The sequence below is a fragment of the Argopecten irradians genome, chromosome 5, assembly GCF_041381155.1.
Source record: "Argopecten irradians isolate NY chromosome 5, Ai_NY, whole genome shotgun sequence".
NCBI classification, from domain to species: Eukaryota; Metazoa; Mollusca; class Bivalvia; order Pectinida; family Pectinidae; genus Argopecten; species Argopecten irradians.
In genome coordinates this window covers 15,357,693-15,381,182 of record NC_091138.1, presented here as the reverse complement: position 1 = coordinate 15,381,182, position 23,490 = coordinate 15,357,693, and the positions used below count along the sequence as shown (strand labels likewise).

At 36.5% G+C, this 23,490-nt stretch overlaps 2 protein-coding genes across 2 annotated transcripts; one reads left to right on the top strand and one right to left on the bottom strand.

Moving 5' to 3' along the window:
- The first annotated feature begins 5,514 nt into the window (after positions 1 to 5,514).
- On the top strand, positions 5,515 to 12,336 carry LOC138322976 (marginal zone B- and B1-cell-specific protein-like). The gene is made up of 4 exons (XM_069267256.1): positions 5,515 to 6,346; positions 7,734 to 7,843; positions 8,757 to 8,861; positions 9,895 to 12,336. Exons 1-4 carry the CDS (start codon positions 6,113 to 6,115, stop codon positions 10,052 to 10,054), a joined length of 609 nt encoding a protein of 202 aa, XP_069123357.1. The 5' UTR covers positions 5,515 to 6,112; the 3' UTR covers positions 10,055 to 12,336.
- Positions 12,337 to 12,735: 399 nt separating this feature from the next.
- LOC138322975 (renalase-like) lies at positions 12,736 to 22,389 on the bottom strand. Its single transcript, XM_069267255.1, has 7 exons — positions 22,177 to 22,389; positions 17,447 to 17,552; positions 17,012 to 17,157; positions 15,533 to 15,697; positions 14,880 to 15,053; positions 14,079 to 14,254; positions 12,736 to 13,431 (listed from the first exon to the last, which is right to left on the bottom strand). The coding sequence occupies exons 1-7, from the start codon at positions 22,307 to 22,309 to the stop codon at positions 13,252 to 13,254; spliced, it is 1,080 nt and encodes a 359-aa protein (XP_069123356.1). The 5' UTR covers positions 22,310 to 22,389; the 3' UTR covers positions 12,736 to 13,251.
- Positions 22,390 to 23,490: the final 1,101 nt, after the last annotated feature.

Sequence of the window (23,490 nt, the reverse complement as noted above, 5' to 3'; positions counted from 1 at the left end):
TAGTAACAACATTACCTAAACATAATCAGTCTGTAACTATGATAGAAGTGAGCTAAACAAAGATAACAACCTATCTGTAATAAGCTTGAGTATCCAATAATGACTGAGTATACTACATGTACATTCCTTAATTCAACATCAGTATCCTTACAGGTACCATAATAGAGCAGGCAGTACTGACCTCCATCATGTAGCCAATGTATGTAAGCAACAATGTACATGTATATAATCACTATAAACTGTATAAGAAACATGGACAACCAACTAAGCTCGAAAATATCAACAAAATCCAGAGCTATGTCAAGTTTGGCTCTCCCATGACCCTAAATTTAAACCAAAGTTCTTAAAAAAATACCAGTAGTTACTAAATAAAACACCTGCAAAGTAAGTGATATAAAATTTATAGCTGAAAAATTATGGCACTGTAAGATCCAATAGAAATAGATGTACAAAATCACATTATCACTTTAACTTTCGCAATGTCTTTTCTGTTTCGAAGTTAATCCATTATCCAAAAAGAATAAATACAGTCAGAGTGCACCTTAAGCACAGTTCAATAACACTGGATATTGTTAATTTCACATGTGGTCCAACATCAACTCGGCTTTTGGTTCCTCTTCTCCCTCACGGAGGTACGTAACGTCCCCGTGTCGTCTGTACAGCTGACATCGTTTGATGATTTCCATAACGTCTGTTGAAATATGTGCGTTTCACAGAATACACGTGCAGGTCCATTGAAGTATGTAGTGAGGTCACTTCAGGACAAACGAGTGTTCATCCTCACAGGAGGGAACTCCAGTACTGGTCAGTTAGATCCGGTCAGGTAATCCGATATCCGTGGTACCGATACACCAGTTCCTTTAGATCTGACCCTGGCCGATCAGATAACAGCACTCCCCCTTAGGTGGTCTGACCCCCTTTCTATAGACCCCCTCCCAAGAGATACTATGGGAGTTCAGTTATAATATAATTGATTCACCCCCACTAGCCTAACACTAGTTTGGATTATACGCACACACAATTTATTAATCTAATTAAGACAAAGTTAAATTCAATACTGGCAACTGTTTGCAGTCGCTCTGATTGTTACACTTGTAGGTACCCCCTTCTTCCCACATGGCATTGTTTACAGCATAACTATTTACAATTTAGTTATCTCGTTCCCTAAACATGTACAGTTTCCGAAACAACCTACAAGTATACACCCTAGTTACGGAGGATACCAAACCTTTGGTTTACTTGCGCTAACTATTTTAGCAGTCTGACAAAAGCCATCCTTTTCTAGTATCATCAATAGTCTTGAACAGACTGGTTTGTGTTTACTAGCAGTATCTTCAGGACAAATGGGGCTTAAGTTAGTTGACCTAATCATTCCAAGTAAAGCTAACAAAATGAACCCTATAGCTACCATGACAACCATAACCTTTACCAAGGTAACGCCTTTGTGTGCTAGGCTAGCTTCATTTTCACCCTTGTTTAATACTTGAACATCCCTAGAGTCTTCTACTAACTCATTGTCCCGTTTATCAGTAGCAATGTTCTCAGTATTGCCGACCTGAAGTTCAAACGTTATTTCGTCATCTACCCTAGTAGATTGTTGACCCACTACCCTTGTAGTTACAGGCTCTGTTTTATTTTCTCTCTCGTTAGATTCAACCTGCTGTTCTATACTCATAACAGAGAGAAATAGTTTATTACACTCAAAATTTTGTCTGCCTAGCTGTACATCCCCCTTATTTGTCTCTAAAATGGCATTTTCTAATTGAATGGAACTGCAATGTGCTGACAAGAAATCCATTCCCAGTATGCCAGACAAATTCTTAACTTTTGAAACTACAAAGTTCTGTATGAACACAGATTGTCCCATTTTAAACACTAAAGGAATACACCCCTTTACCTCGAGTTGGTTCCCGTCGGCTGTGGTGAGATTTGTATCAAATCTCTGTAGCGACTCTACACCTAGCCTCAACTTTATAAACTCGTCAAAGGATAGAACAGAAACCGGGGACCCAGTATCTATCAGCATTCCACATGTTACCTGTTGTACTTGCACCTCTGCATACAGACAACCTATGCCCGAACGTACATTTTGTAACCCTAATGGAACCTGGCCCGATACTTTTCCCTCGCTTTCTAATTTCCTTTCAGTTTTCTCCTCTATTCCCAACTCTGGCCTACATATACCTATAGTATTCAAAGTATTCTGACAGGCTGACGTCTCGGCCCTGATCCCAGCCCTAGTTAGTTTTTCTAACTGGCTAATTCTATCTTCTAGTTTCTGTAGGTTTTGTAACCTTTTACATTCTCGGACATAATGTCCTTCCTCTTTGCAAAATAAACAGGTACCTTTTTGTACTTTATTGTCCCCATACTTCTTAACGTGGGTTTTTAACATCTTATCCTTACCCTTCATACTGGACATTTTCTTATCTAGTAAGTTACTTATTTGGTTAATTGTAAGAACTTGTTCTACAGTACTATTTGTTTGTATAGAACATACCGATTCAGACTCTATAGGTTTCTTGATGGAATTACATGTTACAGCCTCATATTCGACTGCAGAGGAAATAGCCTCATCCAAAGTGCTAGGATGGCTGAAAATTACTTTCTTTCGAATTTCAAAGTTATGTGTAGGCCGTTAACGAACTGGTCTACCACCTGACATTCCAGGTAATGGTACGGGATTTCAGGGTAGGCTAGGAGGGCAGTTCTCCTTAAATCATACCCGAAATCAGACGCAGTTTCGTCCTTACCCTGTTTACGCTCCCTAAAAGTAAATCTATGAGCCACACTCCTTTCTTTAGGATTGAACCTTTGGGTAAGGCATTGTTTTATCGACTGATAATCTGACAACTGCACAACAGTAAGGTTACTCAATATTCTCTGGGCTGTTCCCTTTAAACTTATACTTAACTGTTGGGCCTTTTCTATGTCTGTCCACCCGTTCCAGGCAGCTACCTGTTCAAAATGAACGATGTAATCCTGCCAATCACAGCTTTGACCATCGAATGTGTCAGTGTGTCTCTCTTTTCTTCTAACCCTTCTAGGAGGTACAAGAGGTACATATGAACTGGTTTCCAGTCCCGATACCTCATTATTACTATCCTCATCATGCAAGAAACCCTTCTCCATGATAACAATAGTTCCCTAAACAATATGCCACCCAACAATATCCAAATAATACTAAAAACAGCGTACATATAACCTGAACACTAGTAGAGTGTCTATCACTAGAGGTCTTGAATATTCTAGAGATAAAGCACCTACAACGTCACAAATAAAGTTTGAATCATACTATATAAACGCTTGGTAAATAAATGTTACAAAAACAACTAAGTTATATAGTTATCACAAGTTTTGATAAATTGGATAATGTAATCAGTACTTACACAACTACATCCTGGTCACAGCACCATTCTGTAATAGGGAGGGTTTTCCACAAGAGACCCGGAGGGGCGATCCGACTGTAGCTCCCGTTATATGTATAAGTCCCAAATCGTGATCGTATAGTATTTTTAGTATACAACAGAGTCCACAGTCGTCACAAATCCTCTCCGGATCCCGTTTCCTCCACAGGTTACAGGCCTGTATCTCAACAGGTTCGATCTCTAGGATGTAGCGGAAGCACAGATACTAATCCAATAACTCAACTAGGTAAATACAGGTACAAATAACTATTTATTATATAAAGACAAGTAATATAGAATTGATAAAGAATATATTTACAATAGTGCCTGATGTAGACAACTTACAGTAAGAGAAATAAGCATACAGTCGTCGTATATGTAGTGAAACCCTAATTATATAGCTACAGAACAACAAGACCATGTGTTCCCAAACACAGTCCAACAACACCTAACGGGAGACAACCGACCTACCAAATGTTCCCAACTCTATAAGAGACATAACTAACTGCGTAAATAGGTTTCCTATGGATGTCTAAGCCCTAAGCCCCTGACGATCCCCTACTACACTGTGCGAACTAGGTTTCCTATGGATGTCTAAGCCCTAAGCCCCTGACAATCCCCTAGAACGACACAAACCCTTGTTAGTCATGTAGCTCTAAGTATAAACCCAAATGGTAGTTCAGAGACCCCGCAAGTGTTGCACTGTTGACAGTGCACGGCGTGGTTCTGTCCCTAACCCATTCTCCCTAGTCAAGACCCAAGCTTCCTTAGAAGCAGCCCCTTTTATAACAACACATCAACCCAGTACCCCAAAGTGACCACTGATTGGTCTGAGTCCGGACAGAGCACCATATTTAGGTGAAACCGTTGCTACAACAACCCACCTACACACGCAATATAACTTCCGCTAAACACAGACAAGGCTCAACTGACTGATGACACCTCCCACGTGTACCACACGTGTAGTCCGGCCAGCGGTCATCATCGGGGTGATCATGAGGACAACTAGGTTGATGAATGTGACTGCTAAACAGCAAGCACACCATAGATAAGACCTGTTCTCATGGTATCTCCCTGAATTTGGGTCAAAGATACATAAACAGATCACTGAAGTGAAGACTTAGAAGAGTGCAATAACAAATATACATACTGTACAAATAAATGCAACAACAACGATAGAAACCTGTTCTATCACAAATGCACAATATACTGACACATATACTCTTGTTGGAGCGATACATTGTATAGAGAATTAAAACTTCCCGTCAAGATAGACTTTAAGAAGACAAATACTATTTTTTTCAATCAGTGCGACTTTTATTCCTTACAATATGAGGCGCTGTTTTTATATTTCATTCATTTTTTCACATATATGTATAATTCGATTTTTACACATAAAAAAAATTCGATAACGTAAGAAAGTTCCGTCAATCTATCATCAAATCCCATTAGAGTCACTCAAGATACATGCAGGACTTATCATGAGATTTTCATATACTTTTTAAGTACTAAACATTAACACATAATTATCAGGTACAGGTAGAAAACAGCTTATACCTTTGATTTTAATAAATATAGTTTAGCAATACCAAGCATTATCAAATATCATTTTCGGTGCTAAACATTTCCTTAAAACGATTTTCCGTCGGGGGGCTTCGCCCCCCTGAACCCCCTAACCAGGGCGCTGCCCTGGACCCGCTGGGAGCCTAGGCGGCCCCCAGACCCCTCGCCTGGGCTTGCACATGTAAAAGACTCTAGCTTTGCAATGGTGGACTGGTAATGGTGTAAAGTAAGTAACTTTTGTCATTGAATAAAAATACTAAATCGCCTGCTCCTGTTTTTGATAGCGAAAATTTACCATTTGTCAGCGGTGTCCACAGCATCTTTTAAAATTAAAATGAAACTATCATCCCCATCAACAGTGGCTAAATATTATCTATATATATATATTTAATTCTGAGTACATTAGCGAAAATTTCAACAAAAATAAGAAACTACGTCTTAGAAGGCTCATGTTAATTTGGGTCAATGTTGTGTTGTGACATGTATTTAGCACATAGTATATATATATATATATATATATATATTGTAAACCAGCTTAATTTGACGCGTTGTTAAAAATATGTATGTGTTTGTTTAGGAGATACCATCCTTAATTGGATGGTAGCAAAATCGGCTTGCCCTCTTGACCTCTATAGCTCGATCTGCATGTAGCCCTAGAAAGATACTAGTTCGCTAAACATGCTTATATCATTACCGTAGTTTTTTTCGGTTTTTTTCACGTTTTTTTTTTTTTTTTTAATTTAGCCGTTTTCTATTATTATATATACAGTTTGACTAGTTGGACCTAGTTGTTCGTTTATTAATTAAAGACGGACCTGGTGATTTTATATTGTTTTCAGACGAGCCTTGACAAAGCCTTCACAGGCCCTGTATAAAAAACTGCAGGTTCGTCAGGATTTATACTTTATTATAATGACTTTACTCAAACGAAAACGGTCTAACGTGTACATATCTCCGTTTCGTGCTTTAGTATATTCCGTATCACTGCGCATCATCTCTTGCGCACAACGTGTTGTCAAATCATTCGCTTCCGCAACATAGCTCAGGTGGTTACACCCTCCGTGTTGTGAATTTTTTATTACGCTGTGCATACATTTGATCGATCATGTTCTGTTACTGTATCTGATTCTGATAGTTTGGATATGGAGATGTTCCGTAGACTCACGATGAATACTCATCACATTACCATTATGCTGGTAATTTGTTCGCTCTCAGCCCATTTAGGCGAACCGAAACTAGCCGGTGTGGAAGAGAGCGAGGATAAAAAATCGGGGACACTCAGTTTTAAGCCTCCCGCCCTAGATGACGAGGATGCACACAGCCTCCACATGCCTCAGAATTTGAAATGTGATGCATGTTGCGTGGTCGCATATCAAGTAGGTATCGTAAACAGTGCACGTGATAAAACATTTGTTTCCAAAATAGCATTTTCTGAAACTGGGAAATCTGGGTCAGGTGGCCAATCTAGTCTATGGGGTCTTGATTACCATGGTAGATTGGTTACGGTATAGGTAACCAACTGGCTATATACAGTGTCCACAGGTCCCATGTTTGAAACCTGGTCTGGTGGTTATAATGTTAGTCTGCTAAACCTGCCTACATGTACAGTATATATATATTATTAGTTATTTTAACTAATTTATAACAGGCGAAAAACCTAATAACATAGACAGGTTTAACAGACTAATACATTTACAATGTTAATTCTATTCCCCTTTGTAATCCTCGATGCTCCAGAGGTAATGATCACTGACTTTATTAGCTGCGATGATGTACATGTAGCTCTGAACGACGGACAGACGATTTCTGATAGATGACGTGACCAGAGTGGAAGCAGGGTATGATTATTTGGTCTATGATATTATATCCAGTCATTTCGTAGTAAAACACTGAAGGCACTTCAAGATAAAAAAAAACCTGACTAAATGACAGACTTTCAGAGATTTCAAAAGGGGATTACAGAGGGAGCAATGTCCAATTTGAAAGCAGTCTACCACAGTGTTCCTTTGATGTACTTCAAAGGAAAACATTACCTGAGGCTGTGTCAACACTGTTGCCTCCAGTTTTATTATGAGATAGTCTAGGTGTGGATATAACATCAGTGATCATAACCCCTGGATTATCAAGGATGCCCTTGCATTAGATGCCTATATAGCTACATTTAAACAAATTAACCTTCCTTCAAGAGAGATTATTTGACAACAGAAAATCTAACCTGGGTTGTGTATTGTGACTTTGAAGAGAAAACTAAAAAGGGGATGGAAGATTGTAGTAGTTTTGAATTGCTCAACTCGGGTAGCGCTTACTGCTAATTTTCACAGGTCCATAGATCAAACCTAGTGTCTGATGCATGCATTTGTCTTCTACTCTTACAAAATAAATCATATATATTGTTTTTGGAACATTTTTCTCTGACCCCTGCTGGGGCAGGAGTGGCGGCACTAATAGGGGTAAACATAGGTGAATCCTTCAAATCAGATTGGAACCAGATTTGACCAGACCCATATATGCTTTAGGGGGAATGGGAACTGACTTATAAATCTCTGCTCTTAGCTTGCTAGAGGGCTGGAGGGGCGGCGCCAATAGGAGTAAAGAAATTAATGTACACCCTTTAAATTTCTACTAGTTATAGACTTCTGCATGGATTGTCACTTTTGGCCAGAAACATCTACGGGGAAATTTGTAAATGTTTAAAATCATTGAGGAAATACACAGTTATTCCCTGACTTTTGTTAATGATATTTTTTCTTTACTCTTTTTCAGTTGCAAACCAAATTTTCACAAGCTCACAAGAAGAGGCCTTCCTTAAAAGTGTTACCAGAGTCAATAATTTACGACATTACTGAATCTATTTGTGAAAGCAAATTTGACAAGTAAGAACTACAGCTGTATTTATTCTTATATCTGTCCGGTTCAGTGCAATTTATAACCAGAATCATATACATTTATATATATATTTCCTCGTTATCACATATACACATATATAATCATTAAACAATACTGTGATTTTGAGTGTATTGATGAAGTATTTGATGATACATTTATTGTTTGGGAACGATATGGTAAATACCCGTTCAGTTTAAAGGGACAATTCACTCAGGCTAATTCTTTTACATAACAAAGAAGCAAAATATGGCATAAATGTATTGTTCTACATTTCTTATGAAACATATAAGATAAAATATTTACAAATTCCACGTCATTGTTTAGTATTTTAATTAATATCGTTGAAATATCAAATCGTTGATCAATACGATTAAGCAGGTACAATATGGACGCTGTACCCATACCCGAGCCAAAGTCAGGCACGTTAAACAAATAAACTACATAACCACTGAGAAGGTCATAAAATAATTTTAAGGCAAGACAATTCACCTAATAAGGTTAACACACTACTGTCAGAGCAATTTAAGCAGTTTTGACAAAAGTTGCATTACTCGACGAGCAAGGGACAGGGTTCGGCATACAAGAAGTTCGACTACAATGTGTAATGGCGGACAGCGAGCGAGTTTGAACATCTACACACATGTCACAACCATGGACTTTCAGGCATATTACAGTAAAACCGACTGATCTAATTTCCATTAGAACTGTTTTTTTCCGATATATGTACAAATTTCAATGTTCTCTTTGACTGAATTGTCCCTTTAATTTTAACAAGCTAAAGTGATACAAGCAAAGGTATGCCCCTTTCATTAACCTTGTACCATTTAGTTTTAAAACTAGCGTAACCTTTATAAAATTCTTGCAATGAATTTCATATTTTATGTTGAATGTCTTTTTCAGGTATGGAATTAAGGACGTTAACGGTCAGAAGCGATTATCTGGGCCTGGGCTGGAAACAGCAGATGTTCCTGGGATTATGCAGGGTGGAGGAAAATGGCCTAATAGGTAGATATTGTACATAATGTGATACTGGTTTGTATGGACAGTGTTTACAGTCACGGAAAAGTCTTATTTACATTCATGGACCTAAAAATGGCTGAGACCCAGTCTATTTTGTATGACTCATATTAATACATTATGTATATGAAAATCAATGTTTAATACAATGTACTAACGATAAATCTGGTTAAAATATAAACAAATGAAACAGATTACTATTTCTCCCATACTTCACAGGGATATCCCGTGGTTGCTAGGGAAAAGATATCTCTATCTTACACAGGGTGGGGAGGGGGGGGGTGTAAGACAGCTCACGCCCTAGACAATAAGGTAACGTCATTAATACATACGGCGTAACTGCGGCGCGCATTGTAGATGACGTCATCAATTTTGACACATAACGACATTCCTGCGATAATGGCGCAATGAAAAAGCTGGAAACCAAGTGGAATTTCATCTTTTTTCTACTAAGTATGGGAGAAAAATTTTGTTTGTTTGTTTGATTAATTTAACGTCCTATTAACAGCTAAGGTCCTGTAAGGACGGCCTCCCATGTATGCTGTGTGTGGCGTGCGAGGTGGGTGTTTTGGGAGACTGCAGTATGTTCATGTAGTGTCTTCTTGTAAAGTAGAACTGTTGCCCTTTTTATAGTGCTATATCACTGAAGAATGCCGCTGAAGACACCAAGCAACACACCCCACCCAGCCACATTATACTGACAACAGGCAAACCAGTCGTCCCACTCCCTGTATGCTGAGCGCTAAGCAGGAGCAGAAACTACCTCTTTTATAGACTTTTGGTGTGTCTCGGCCAGGGCACAGAACCCAGAGCCTTCCTCAGAGGGGCGAACGCTCAACTCAAGGCCAAGAGTGAGGCGGTGCAAAGGGAGGCATTAGGAAAGATAAAGTCAGTTAGGAAGAAGAGAAAAGACAAGATCCTAAATTTAGACTCGGGTTGAGATATCCCTGTCCACTTCATAGACCCATGTTAGATTCTATTAATCTTGTATATAAAACAACACCTTACTATTCTGTTGTAGATTGAGGGAGATGTGTGCCATGTACATCGGTGAGATTGGAGAAGAGGAGATATATGAAGCTTACAGAAAGGAGGATGACTTTGAGAAATACCTGTGTAGGGGCAAAGGATTGTTAGGCGAGTGTTCAAAGAAAACAACACACAAAACAGATGAACTGTAGGCTTGGTGTTTCTTCTGTGTAAATACCTGGTCAGGAAATGGATGTGGTGTGTAATATTGTAAACTTATTTTCGAGGTGACTTAATTTCACATTGTCATACGTACGTACATTTTCGCTGAGATTTAGTAATGCAATCTAGAATTATAGAGTTCTACTTTACCTGTATTCACAACAGTTTTGCGTTAATTTATTTTTGTGATATCTTATCACCCGATAAATCCTCAAAATTCAATCACACTCGAAAATAAGCTAGTTTACAGTAAGCTCCATATAGCCCAATATTGACACAGACTTTCAAGATAAAGTACACTATTCAGCAAATCAGGATATAGTTCTCCTAAATGAAAGTCTTTATACCTTTTCTTGCATCAATTGTTTCAAACCAATGAAATACTCACTCTCTAAAAACACTTCACAGACGATTCAATACTTGCATAATGTATCAATGAGGCATTCAGTTCATAGTTTTAGACCATTTTAGCCTTACTAGTTATTCATATACATGTTAGTTTGATGGATTCCATGTGATATACAAAGTATCAAAAGTGTTTTTATTGTTTTGGGCCAATTTTCAGAGATTACATCAATTTCCAATAAAAAAATAGCAATGTTTGTCATGTTCTATTTTGTGTGGATGATTTATGAACAGATATGAAACTGCTTGAAGAGTTGAATTATGTTTGAACAAATGTGTATTTAGTATTGTATATATAATCACAATCATATAACTGTTACACTTCGATGCACCTCAGGGCTGAGTTGTTAAAGACGTGATCATTCAATAATTTTCTGATTGTAGAAAATTTTACTTTATTTGTTTTTAAAAACATTATAAGTAAACTTGTTGGAAGACAATATACATCTGCAGAATTTTATAGGATGAGTAATGAGTTTGCTTGAAAACTCGTGTATCCTCCAATGAAAATTGTTTTTCATGAAATATCTGATCAACCATATACACATTTAAACAACTAGACCCAGGATGCATAGTACTATATTAATGTATATAGATGTAATGTATATTTAGAAATATCTATATTTTTGTATTGAACTATGACTATTGCTGCGTTCGTGTAGGTTCAATACGTTTGACGACTATGTGTTAATGTTCAGTGTTATTGTCTTGCCTTGTTCACGAGAGTATTCAGTATTGGATTGATTTATAATTTTGATGATTTGCTGATGCAATCAGTTTGAAAAAAATAAATTATAATAGGTTCTTTTTTGGAGAGAAATTTTTTTTTTTTTTTTTTTTTTTTTTTTTTTTTGAGAATTTTGATTATGACATTAAGAGTATAGCTGAATCCTTAGACATTCCTATTATTGATTAAAATCTACCCCACAACGTCAGCTATTAAAGTATGACATCTTGACAAGTATACAAGATGTTAACATTCAACTGGCATTCACAACATATAAATATGAACTGGAGAAGTTAAGTCCAATGCATAACTAAAATTTTCCTATTTCATTCCATATTCAATCTAATTAAAATTAGACCTGCAATTCCACTCCTCTACGATTCAGCAATGTTTTGTTCTAATACAATATTGTATTGGAGATCTCTTGTAGAGCATTGTAGTGGAATGGATCATTACAAGTCTAATCTTAATTAGATTGCTACATATATAGACATTATAAATACACATCATCATGTTTCAATTTATATAGGGTACTTACAGTAAAACATGGTTATAACAAACCTCTGGGGATATAAGCAGAGTTTGTTGTACACTTATTACAGATGTCTTACAGGAACCTTGATGGGGAATGAAAATTACTACGTTATAAGCAGGAATTTGAAATGTGTTCATTATTTACATGTTTTACTGTATACTAATTCAATAAAAGAACAAATTGTATGTATGATGTAGAATTATGTCAATTTTAAATGCATGTAATATTAGGTAATGTATCTGTATTTGTTCTAGGTGACTGTGTCAGAGATGTCTGTTGATAGTGTGATGGTTGTGAGTGGACTTGTTTTCTGTTTGATAGTGATAGTATATAATAGTGCTACAAGTTCTAGTGAATGTGAATATTGTGCCTAATCAAAGAATATTGACGCAATTCTACAAGGAGAGGCATTATTTCTTGTTTTGTTGTGGTTTTAAATATCTATACTTGTATTGTGTGCGTGTTAATTTGTATGTGTTTTTGATAGCAGGCTGGAAGAACACTTGAGAATCTCCAAAATTCATGGAGAGAAAATGTTTTATATGTTTTTTAAACAATGTATAAATATTTTGTGATAATGCTAATGAATCTATATAAAATTCCAATTGTGTGTTGTATTAATTTATCATTCCAGCAGTGTTGTCTCATGCAGTTATAAATGCTTGTGGTCATATGGTTATCAATTTGGCTTACCACCAGTCTCTATAATGTTGTACCTAAATTATCAGGTTGCTTATTTTATCTTTGTGATATGCATGTCCAATTTTAGTCTAAATTTTAAATTAGGGGGAGATATTTACTACATACTAGTGTATAAGTACATTAATTTAGTAACTAAAAGAAATTATTAGCATCAAAACTTAGAATCTGCTGGCAGGTCTAGATAATACAACATAATAATATGACTCGATCTTTGTCATATTCATTTTAGGATTTTCAAGCTTTCATGGCAAGAACAAAAACCAGGATTTTCTAGCTCTCATGGCAAGAACAAAAACCAATAATTTAAAACATTTACTTTTATTACAAAAATATAACTACAATGTATAATAAAAACACAGTTATCAAATATCCATAATACTATAATAAAAGAGTGTCTTCATGTATGATCTGCATCTATAATTTTAATCACTAACAAACCTCAATGTTATAATACCGGTAGGTATTGAACATTGATTTTTTTCTTGCATTCTTCCACGTTTGTTCACTCAACTAGTAGATACATGTAATAAAAATGGCATTACTGGTACCCGTATACAAAATGATAAACCAGTACTTTGACTAGGTAATGGGAATCTGACTTGCTAGAAAAATGGATTGATCTCTTAGAGTTCCTGAAAAGTACCCACATTTTACATATGTCTTGTAAATGGCAGTTTTCTCCAACATAACTATGATTGCTTATAAAGATAGCCATTACAAGAGATCTCTACATTTCAAATGTAATCAGACATCAAAACACACACTGCTTAATATCACTTTGGTGAAGTCAACTCGTATAATGAAATATACACCAATTTTCACAGGCGATTTGTTGGATGATCCAGACCTAAACTTTGCACAAATGCATCATTTACTGACTGAGCGGAATCCAGACATCCATCAAGGTTAGAGTGAGAGAATGCATCACCAGCGAGTATGATGGGAGGAGAGTTGGAGAGGACGACACAGCCAGGCTCACCAGCGTAACTCTTGTGCACCTAGAACAGGAAGGAAGATCTATATACCTTAACTACCAGTATATAGCCAATATGAGAAATGATTTAAGTTTGATTAAAGTTTTGATATGATTTAGAATAATCATGCACTGTAGCCATATAGGACCTGCCATATTGGGATGGGGGGAGAACATGGAGAACAATCTGACCTATTGTCACTACTTCTAAGTGGGTTTCAAACTGAATTGGAACAAAGAACCAATACATTGTGGTTAGAAATGAGGCGTGTGAGCCTTATTTTAAAATCCTCCAAGTATTGGAATGTACTTATTTTCACATACTTTCTATTGAAAGCCATTCTTGGTAGTAGCATTATGCCAAGAACATCTTTGTTATCAAGATGTTATCCAAAATTTTAGTGCATCTGACACAAGCGACCTTGAAACTTATTTATTCCAACACACAAGTTGCTAAATATAACCTTGGACCTTGTGAGACATTTCCTCCAGAGATACACTAAACTCTGCAATGCAGTCTTTAATTTTGAGGTTGTTCTTTTTTATAAACAATTTATGAGTCAACATAATATATAAAGCAAATGCAAGGTATTTTATTTGACTTACAGCATAATTTATGTGTAAAATCAACTCAACCACAATGCATTTTAGATAATAATTGTACTTAATTACCTGAGAATATCTCCACTTGTGCCCTTTGACCTCCGCTGGTTCTGGGAGATCAGGAAGTAGTTCCTTGACATGTTTCATTATAATATTTTTCACTTGTTCCTTATCCTCCTCTATGTGCTTCATACCAAAGTGTACAGACGTGTGGATGACAGCTGATGGGCCGACACTGCTGTTCTCTGTCAATGAATCCATGTAACAATTAGGATATAGGACAAGGGTCGTTTAAACATTAGAGTTTTAGTGATATCTATATACAGTGAAACGTAATGTCTATGAAAAACCCTGTCTATAAAGACAATCGAAAGGACCCAGAACAAATGGTTGAGATAGGGAGGCAATCTTTATAAACAAGGCAAGTTGTCTTGAAATTGACCATCTGGGACCATGAGAAAGTGGTCTTATTAAGCAGGTGGTCTAGTATATGTACCTGTATTTCAGCTGCCAACATATGCATGTATGTATCACTTAAAGTAAACTACAGTGCAGTCTCACTTACTTTTGATAAGTTATTTGATACTTCTATATGTAATCACAAATCAAAACCAGATTGATGCATAAATTTATGATACATTTAGTAGCATTACTACCCTAGGCTATCCTATTACTTATATTCATAGGTCTCTGCTTTATAGCAGGAAAAGAGTAAAGAATTTGAACTAACTAATTCATTATATATTGAATCAACTCTAATTGATTTAAAGTTTCAAATTTAAGAATTGTGAGGATTGTGTACTACAGTTGTAAACGAATACAAAACATGACCTTTTAGATGATTTAATAAATTGTATTTTATATATTCACCTATTCCTCTCTTCTTGTTGTCGATAGAGATAAAACAGACACATGGGTTGTCCCTGAAGTATTTCACTGCCCAAGGATAGCTCAAAGTTACACCCGGGTCATAAAATATTCCTACAGCAAACCGCATTGAGTAAGATACATTCTCAAGATTTTCTTTGACCTTTGGCTGAGACTCTGTAGAAAAACAAAAATTGATATCTTCACTGATGATGATGTGCAATATTTTTTAACCTTCCAGCTTAAACTCATCAGAAATATTCAATATCCAACCATCATGGTGATGTTCATATGTTTACATCAAATTTAACCTATAAATTTAGTCCAGAAAAGGTTTTGGCATCAAACCTGGTATGAGAACATGTCAGATGAAATCCTATGATATCAAGGGTGGACTTGTTACCATTTCTTCTGACGACAACATTTTGTAATATGAATTTCAGTATCACAATACAATTAGAAGAATGTTGTTTGTGATATTTTTTGCAGAAATTTTGTAAAAAGTTAGAGATGAATTTTTAGTGAAATGCAGAGTAAACTTGTTTGGAGGTTGGTTTAGATGTGCCAATTTATGACCAAATCTTATGATATTTCCCACTATATTTTGCAATGTAAGAGTACAATAGTTGGGCCATCCTTATAAAATATGTACAAACCGATAAGATTTTGTATAGAACCGTCCAGTTGCAGTATCTGTGGTACAGGCATGGTCAAGATGACCCCATCACATAATTCTACATCTCCTTTCAAGGTCGTTAATTTCACCTTATTGTCCTCTACATCAACTTTTGATACATGACTGTCATACATTAACTCTGCGCCTGTCATAAAACAAACATGAAACATTACATTTCTGAAAATCAAATAAAGCCTAGTAGTCTTACTGTTTACACAGGTGGCTCTGTTTGCCATATATGGACAAAAAGAATAATCTTTAATAATTACTCACCTAGCTGTATCAGACTAACAGGAGGTATAACAGATAATACTTAACCACAATATACTGGTGATAAAGTAGAGAGAATGCAGACTGTACAGTAGGATTACTTGATTATCTCCCCTTATTTGTTCGTTTATGCAGAACAACCAATTTGACCATTTGTGAAAGTGATTATTTCAAGAATAAATCCTGACCTGTAAATTGTGATTTAGGCCTATGAGGGCTTTTTTAAGACTCATCCAAAACCAATATAAAATCACCAAATCAACCGTATGAACCGTATGAATGAAAACAGCCCGATTTAATTGCACATGAAATGATTGGTTTACAGTAGTGTAGGATAATATTATATACTTCATTGTTAGACTATACAGAGTTATGTCCCTTTATAATAGGGTTACTACTGCACTGTATTGACAGATCGCCAGCTGTCAATCAAATAGCACGTGACCTTGCATTTTGTATTGTGTGCTACGATGTTTGCTCCGACATTGAATAGAAACACATGCGTTTGTGAGCGCGAGGCGTGGCTATATTTACACCTGGCGATCGGTCAATTTAGTGCTGAAACGGTTAGTAAAAATGCCAACCGGTTAATCGGATTGGATTAACCGAACCGTAACCGGATAACCGTACTGTAGTTGTTTACATTGTTTTGTAAGTAACGTTAATATCAATGCCATAAATTCGTCATACTCTGTCTGGATTCCATAACAATCGCTCACATCTTTCAGGAAACAATCATTTGACACACAGAATTTTTGCTTTGAATTTTATTTATTTTGTTTGTTTTTAATAAAACCCTGATGGTGATTGGAAATCGTTGTAAACACTTACAATGTCAAAGTCGGCCTACTTCCTGCACATGGTTTCTTTAGCACACGGCACTTGCGCACATCGCACTCACTGGTGAAACCAAGTTAACCTAAGCGTTTTAGTGACGACCCAGTTTCCGATAACAACACTGTTGTTGTAACACTTTTAAATTCATTTCAAAATTTCCCTGTTTGAAATACATATGGCGGTTATGGAATATCGAAAATGCTAACTGGATACAAGCTCAAACTGAACCGTGAACCGGTTATCCAGTTACCCGTTCTAGCACTAACTGTATTACATGTACAATGAATATTCCTCTAATGATAATGGATTATGTCCCTTTAATGATAATGTAGGGATCAAGTTTCATATATACCTGCCTGCTTGACAAAGTACTTGACAAGTGAACTAACACCAGCTGGAGTGACATATTGTTTGATATCCTCTCCACCAAACTTATCATTCTCAATCACGCAGGTTGATGGCTTCAGCAAGCCTTGGGACATCAGCTCTTCATGGAAACTGCAAATAAAATCAGTGTTTATCTAAAATTTGCTTAAGACAAATAAAGTTATATGCAGGATTACATAAATCTGTAATGAAATCACTATCATATTTAGCAGACTTTTGTTTACTCTTTTCACAGGCCTTATAGTTATATCTGGTTCTATAATAAACATCTCTATATGTATGGTTCCTATCAAAGTACATTGAATGTCTGATTCAACGTCAGGGCATCAATTAACCTGAGACCTCGGGTCATTGATGCAGCAAAATTTATTTTGACACACAATCTTTTCATGTACTGTACCTTTGATGGGTCTTGGCATAGTGCGAGTTAATAGAAATGTACTGGGCACCCAGATCAACAGTGGCACTTTTTCCTGTGGAGCTGCGGCTTGTTGACATCCGTCCACCTTAAAAAAAAAACAAATATATAATTTACAACATATTCTGAAGGATTAAGCCTTTTTTATATAGAGAGAGTTATTACAAAACACTTTTACTTGTTAGCAGCTCTGAAAATTCAATGTAAATATGTACATTAATTATCAGGGATCAATCTAGCTCTGATTTTTTTACCGTTTATGGGTAAATTTCCCCTCAAGGAATGAATTCCCCTCTGGCCTAAAATTCCCCTGAATATTTAAAAAAATTCTCCATTTGAAGCAAAAAAATGAAAAAAAATTTTGTAACACAATTTCCCCGGTGACTTATGTTTCATTATTTTTTTTAGACTTTTGTTTGCAAATTTCTTCATATTTATCATACAGCTACTGCATATTTTATGATAAACTCAAATTTTTCATTATTGAGCTTAAGATGCTCCACCGCTGACAAATGGTATTTTTCACTATCAAAAACAGGAACAGATGATATAGTATTTTTCTTCAAAGTTACAAAAGTTACTTACTTTACACCATTATTACCATTGAAAAAATTTGAGCTTCTTATTTTACTTCAAGTTAAAAAATATGAAAAATAATTAATTGCATCCCGAAAAAATTCTGTGGGCACTATATCCTATATGGAATGAAGTAATGATTGCGCATGCACAAAGGCGAACTAAATTATTGTATGTCATTTTTGTGCTAATTAGACATATATATACACGATTAAACGCCAATTATTGTTCAAATGATGAATATCATTTACGCTCTGTCGGCGGTGGAGCATCTTTAAAATCTTGCTTTACTAAATCTAAAAATAAAATCAGTTGCTTTACAGTACTTTCTCATCAAAATGAATATAATTTTGGACCAAAATAAGAAGATTAAAATTCCCCTATATTTCACCAAACTTTTCCTCTATTTTGAAAAAATGTAGTTCCCCCAAAACCTAGATTGATCCCTGATTGTATATGTTGAGTCGTTTACCACATATTCACCTTCTCACTGCCATAGCACATGTACTTGTGTAAGTCAAAACAGAGGTACTGGTACAACATATGTAAACATGGGCCCAAAACGCTTGTCTACTACATGGTAATCATGTTGCATACCAGGCATAGACATAAAACAGTTTTTCATATATGAAACAAACTTGGTTACACTTCATTGCAACATGAGTATCAACTTCAGTCTTTACATAGGCCTTACAGATTACAGACAGCTGTGACCTTGATTAAAGTTATTTATAGATTTTAGTCAATTTGACTCCTGTCACCACCTTTAATGAAATTTAAAGGTTTATATATAAACAAACTTTGTATATATATATATTGTTACTTTATCCCAGTATGCCACAGGCCCAATATCATATCTCAATGGCTTTTCATTATTGACATGTGGTTTATAGATTTTATCTTATTTCACCAATGTGACCTTGAATAAGGGTCTAGGTCATTCATTTTAACAAGTTTTGTAGCCAATCAACCCAGCATGCCACAGTCAATGTCAGGTTTTTTGGCTATTGACAAGAAAGCATTTAAAGATTTTAGTCTACCAGTATTTGACCCATATGACCTTGAATGAAGGTCAAGGTCATTCAATTAAACACACGTGGTAGACATTTATCCCACCATATTATACATATGTAGGCCTGCAATACCAGTCTCTACATTGTATAATGTTTCCTACTTTTGGAGAAGTGTTTGGAAAAGTTGACAATGGCAAAGTGACACCAGACAGATCTGATGCCAAATCAATGCATGACCCCAATAGCCCTTTCAGGCAGGTGAGCTAAAAAAATACTTGTACAAATGTACGCAAGGCACTTCTAGTCCACTAAACTGACCATAATCTGAAACTTAAAAACACATGATCGGTCAATATTTTGAGTATGCAATGATATGGTCTGTTTTACAGACTAGCATGCTCTTCAACACATACACCATGCACATGCACATACTGTACTTATCCAACAATGTTAGAGATATAGCACAATGAGACACTTTTGAAACATTATATTGTGTTCACAGGCAATAAGATAATGTGAAAAAGAAAACGGCAGAGCACTCATGCATGCTTTGTATCTGTATTTGTTTCGTCGTAGATCCCATTGACTGTTTTTTTCACGACGGTGAGAGAGTGCCTGATTGTTATTGGCCATGTTCTCTTAGTGCGGTCTTCAAGGCACTAAGGGACTCTGCGCATGCCACTTTCTCTGGGAGGTGGTTCCACTGCATAATTGTCTTCACAAAGAAGGAGTGTCTATATTGGTTTATTGTACTATCTGGTATTTGGAGGCCTTTGTGTTGTTACACACTTGGTTCTCGATGATGTTGCTTGTGACACAGTCGCTGAATGTCTTTGTTTTTATTTGTCATTTTGGTCTTCTTTTTGTTAAGAAGTCTGATGGTGGTAATGCTGGCACCAACCCCTCAACCACTTTAAATAACAGTATTAAGCCGACGTTCTTCTAAAGACTCCATCTGAAGTTCTTCTCTCATTTTTGTGATGGTACCTGGCTCTCTGTTCTTTGATTTTTTTCTTTATAAATAGTATACCTCTGTTTTGTATACGTTCCAGTCTGTCTATGTCACCTTGTTGGATTCCAGATTGTTGCTCCATATTCTAGGATGGATCTAACTGTAAGCTGATATAGGCTGTTCTTCTGCATAGTTCCAGAACATTTCTTAGTTTTCTTCCCAGAAAGCCGAGTGTTGTGTTGGCTTTCCTGCAGACTCTGTTGATGTGTAGGCTCCATTTCAGGTCGTTAGATATCTGGAGTCCTAAGCATGGTTTGTCCTTTACCTCCTGGAGTATGTGTTTGTTTAGCTCATAAAATCTTTGGGAGCGCTTGTTTATGCTCAGGATGTGACATTTTTTGGCGTTAAATCTCATGCCCGAGTTATTTGCCCATGTTTCAAGGTTGTTAAGGTCTGCTTGGAGTTTTAGGTGGTCGTTCTCTGTTTTGATGGTTATATATTAGTAGGCAGTCATTGGCAAATAAACGTACTGATGATTTTACGCTGTCTGGTAGATCGTTAATATGGCATAAGAACAGTGTAGTTTGTATAATAATTTGTCGTGGGGCACAGTGTCGAATGCTTTGTATTGCCACATCTACTTGATTTCCTTTGTCAAAGTCTTTCAGAAAGTCATTTAGGGTGGTAATAGTTGGGTCTCACAACAATATCCTGTTCTAAAGCCATGGTTTAAGTTGCTATGGGGGTATTAAAATGCGTTGCAATGATTTACTTTCCATGGTTGTAAGGAGCTTTTATAAATATATAACATGTACAAAATAAAGGGGCTACTTTTTTTAAAAAGAAACACATGGCTTTGTTTACATTTTGACGTAACATTACGTGTATATTGCTGTTTTTCATAGAATTTGGGGAAAATGTAAACAATACATATATGTTTTATATTTATATATGATACAAACATTTTTAAAATTAACAATTGTATAAAGAAACGGGAAAAATATCCCGACCGGGGCGACGTGCAGCGCTTTCATTTTTGTTAAAAATGATGGATGTCAAATGTAAACATTACCTCTGTGTCTGTGTCCTACGATCGAGTCTTTTGGGTTGACGGGCGTGAGACCCACTGACAGAGATAGGTCAGTTATAAACATATTCTCTTGTCTTTCTCTTTGAGAATTTAATCATGTGTATTATAAAACATGCACCGCTTGTAATCCACGTGTTGACAGTCACACGTCACCACAAATACATTGTATCCATCGAACACAAGTGAAGTTGTTTCATCTATAGATGGCGATGGATCTAAGCGTAGATTATATAATCACATGGCTCCGAAGGATGTAATATCGTCAAGTCAGACGACAATCTCAAACAAATTTAGCTACTTGAACATCAGTGTTTTGACAACTTCGGAAAACTCCAGTGTGTAAGCGTGCGTCAGCCTCGCCTCGCTTCACAATACAGTCACCGAGTTCACACATGTGGCCGAATACAAATACTTTATGTTATTACGCTATATATTAACTTTTAGCAAAATTGAATACCTATTTAAAGTTCTGATATGATCTGAGCTCTGTTTGTCATGTTCATTTTACATTAAAATATTGAACTTTTTTCGTCGCGGATGAATAATTTTATCCTACGTGAAGAGTCATCATTCGCTGTTCAATTGAGTAAGCTCCTCCCACTTTTGACCGACTTTTATTGAATAATTACGTCACTTTCAAATGACGATTTTATTGCATAAAATATAAAAGAAAAGTCTTGTGAGTGTAAATATAGGGATTGGATTTCGTTTTTATGTTAACCATGCTTGTATGGAGCAATTCCTCTAAGAATATATTCAATATGGGGCGCTAACGCTAACGCGCCCCATAGAATATATTCTTAGAGGAATTGCTCCATACAAGCATGGTTAACATAAAAACGAGCTTTTATAAATATATAACATGTACAAAATGTACATGTTTGCATGTGCAGCATGTCCTTAAGTTTCAGGAGACTCAATACTAATTCATTATATTATTACACTCATCTACCGTGTGCAGAGATGTTTTACTGAGTTTCAAATGTAGATACTAAAACCCAACTTCATAAGCAAGTCAAACTCAACTTCATAGAAGACATATGTACATGAATGGTTAGATCTACACATAAACATAATTTACCTGTTCCCCTTGACTTGTCAACGATCTTAACAACGGCTCCATTCGGTAAGACTTTCCTGAGAAGAGCAGCTGATGAAGCCCCTGTCATCCCGGCACCAACTATAACGATTTTCTCCATTGCTGTTTTTATCATGATGAGATAGTCGGCAAAGTCACATGTATGTAACAGACACTTACGCAACCTTCAGTGTGTTTAGACGCTTGTGATTGGCCCAGTCTGATCTTGTTCCGGTTTCTGTTTCTATTTTTGGCATTGCGCCTCGTGTTTGAGCAGTCGGTAACGTCCGGTGTTTTCCGTAAATACGGAAACTTTCCATACTTCTCAGAGAAAGTGAATTGAAACTCACGTGTACGATACAAATTTTTAAAGTAAACGAAGGGAGATCATATTTATACACATATATTGTTCTGTACTCTCTTTTTATTATAAAAACACTTAACGTGATACATAATCCACATTTTGTTTCATTACTGTCCTCGTCCAGAATACATCACTAGGTGTATACAGTCTGCGACAGTACATGTACTTCTGCAAACAAAATTTAGCTTGTTTGTATGATTAATTAATGTCCTATTAACAGTTATGGTCATGTAAGGACGGCCTCCCATGCATGCGGTGCGATGCGTACGTTTGTTGTGCGAGGTGCGTGTCTTGGGAGACTGCGGTATATTCATGTTGTGTCTTCTTGTATTGTGGAATTCTTGTCCTTTTTATAGTGCTAACGTTATATCACTGAAGAATGCCGCCGAAGACACCAAGCAACACACCCCACCCGGTCACATTATACTGACCACGGGCGAACCAGTCGTCCCACTTCCTGTCATCCTCGATACTCCAGGCTTCCGATCACTTACGATCTCTACACCCCTGGACTATCTCATAGTAAAACTGGAGGCAACAGAATAGAACAGGTAACTTAGTCATTTGATGTACATCAAAAGAGCCGTATTTAACGGTACTGTGGTTGACTCTGTGCCTTTGATGTTAGGCGTCGCTCTCTCTGTAGTCTTCAAATGAAATATTTGCTAGCCCGTGATTGGTCAAATGTTTTCCGCTGAGCTGCCTTCAATTTCACTGTGAGATAGTCCAGGGGTGTAGAGATCGTAAGTGATCGGAAGCCCTGGAGTATCGAGGATGACTTCCTGTAAGTTGAGCGCTAAGCATGAGCAGAAACTACCACTTTTATAGACTTTGTGTCTCGGCCAGGAGATAGAATTCAGAGCCTTCCTCACAAGGGCGAACACTCAACTCAAGGCCAAAAGTGAGACGGTGCCAAGGGAGGTATTAGGAAAGATAAAGTCAATTAGGAGAAG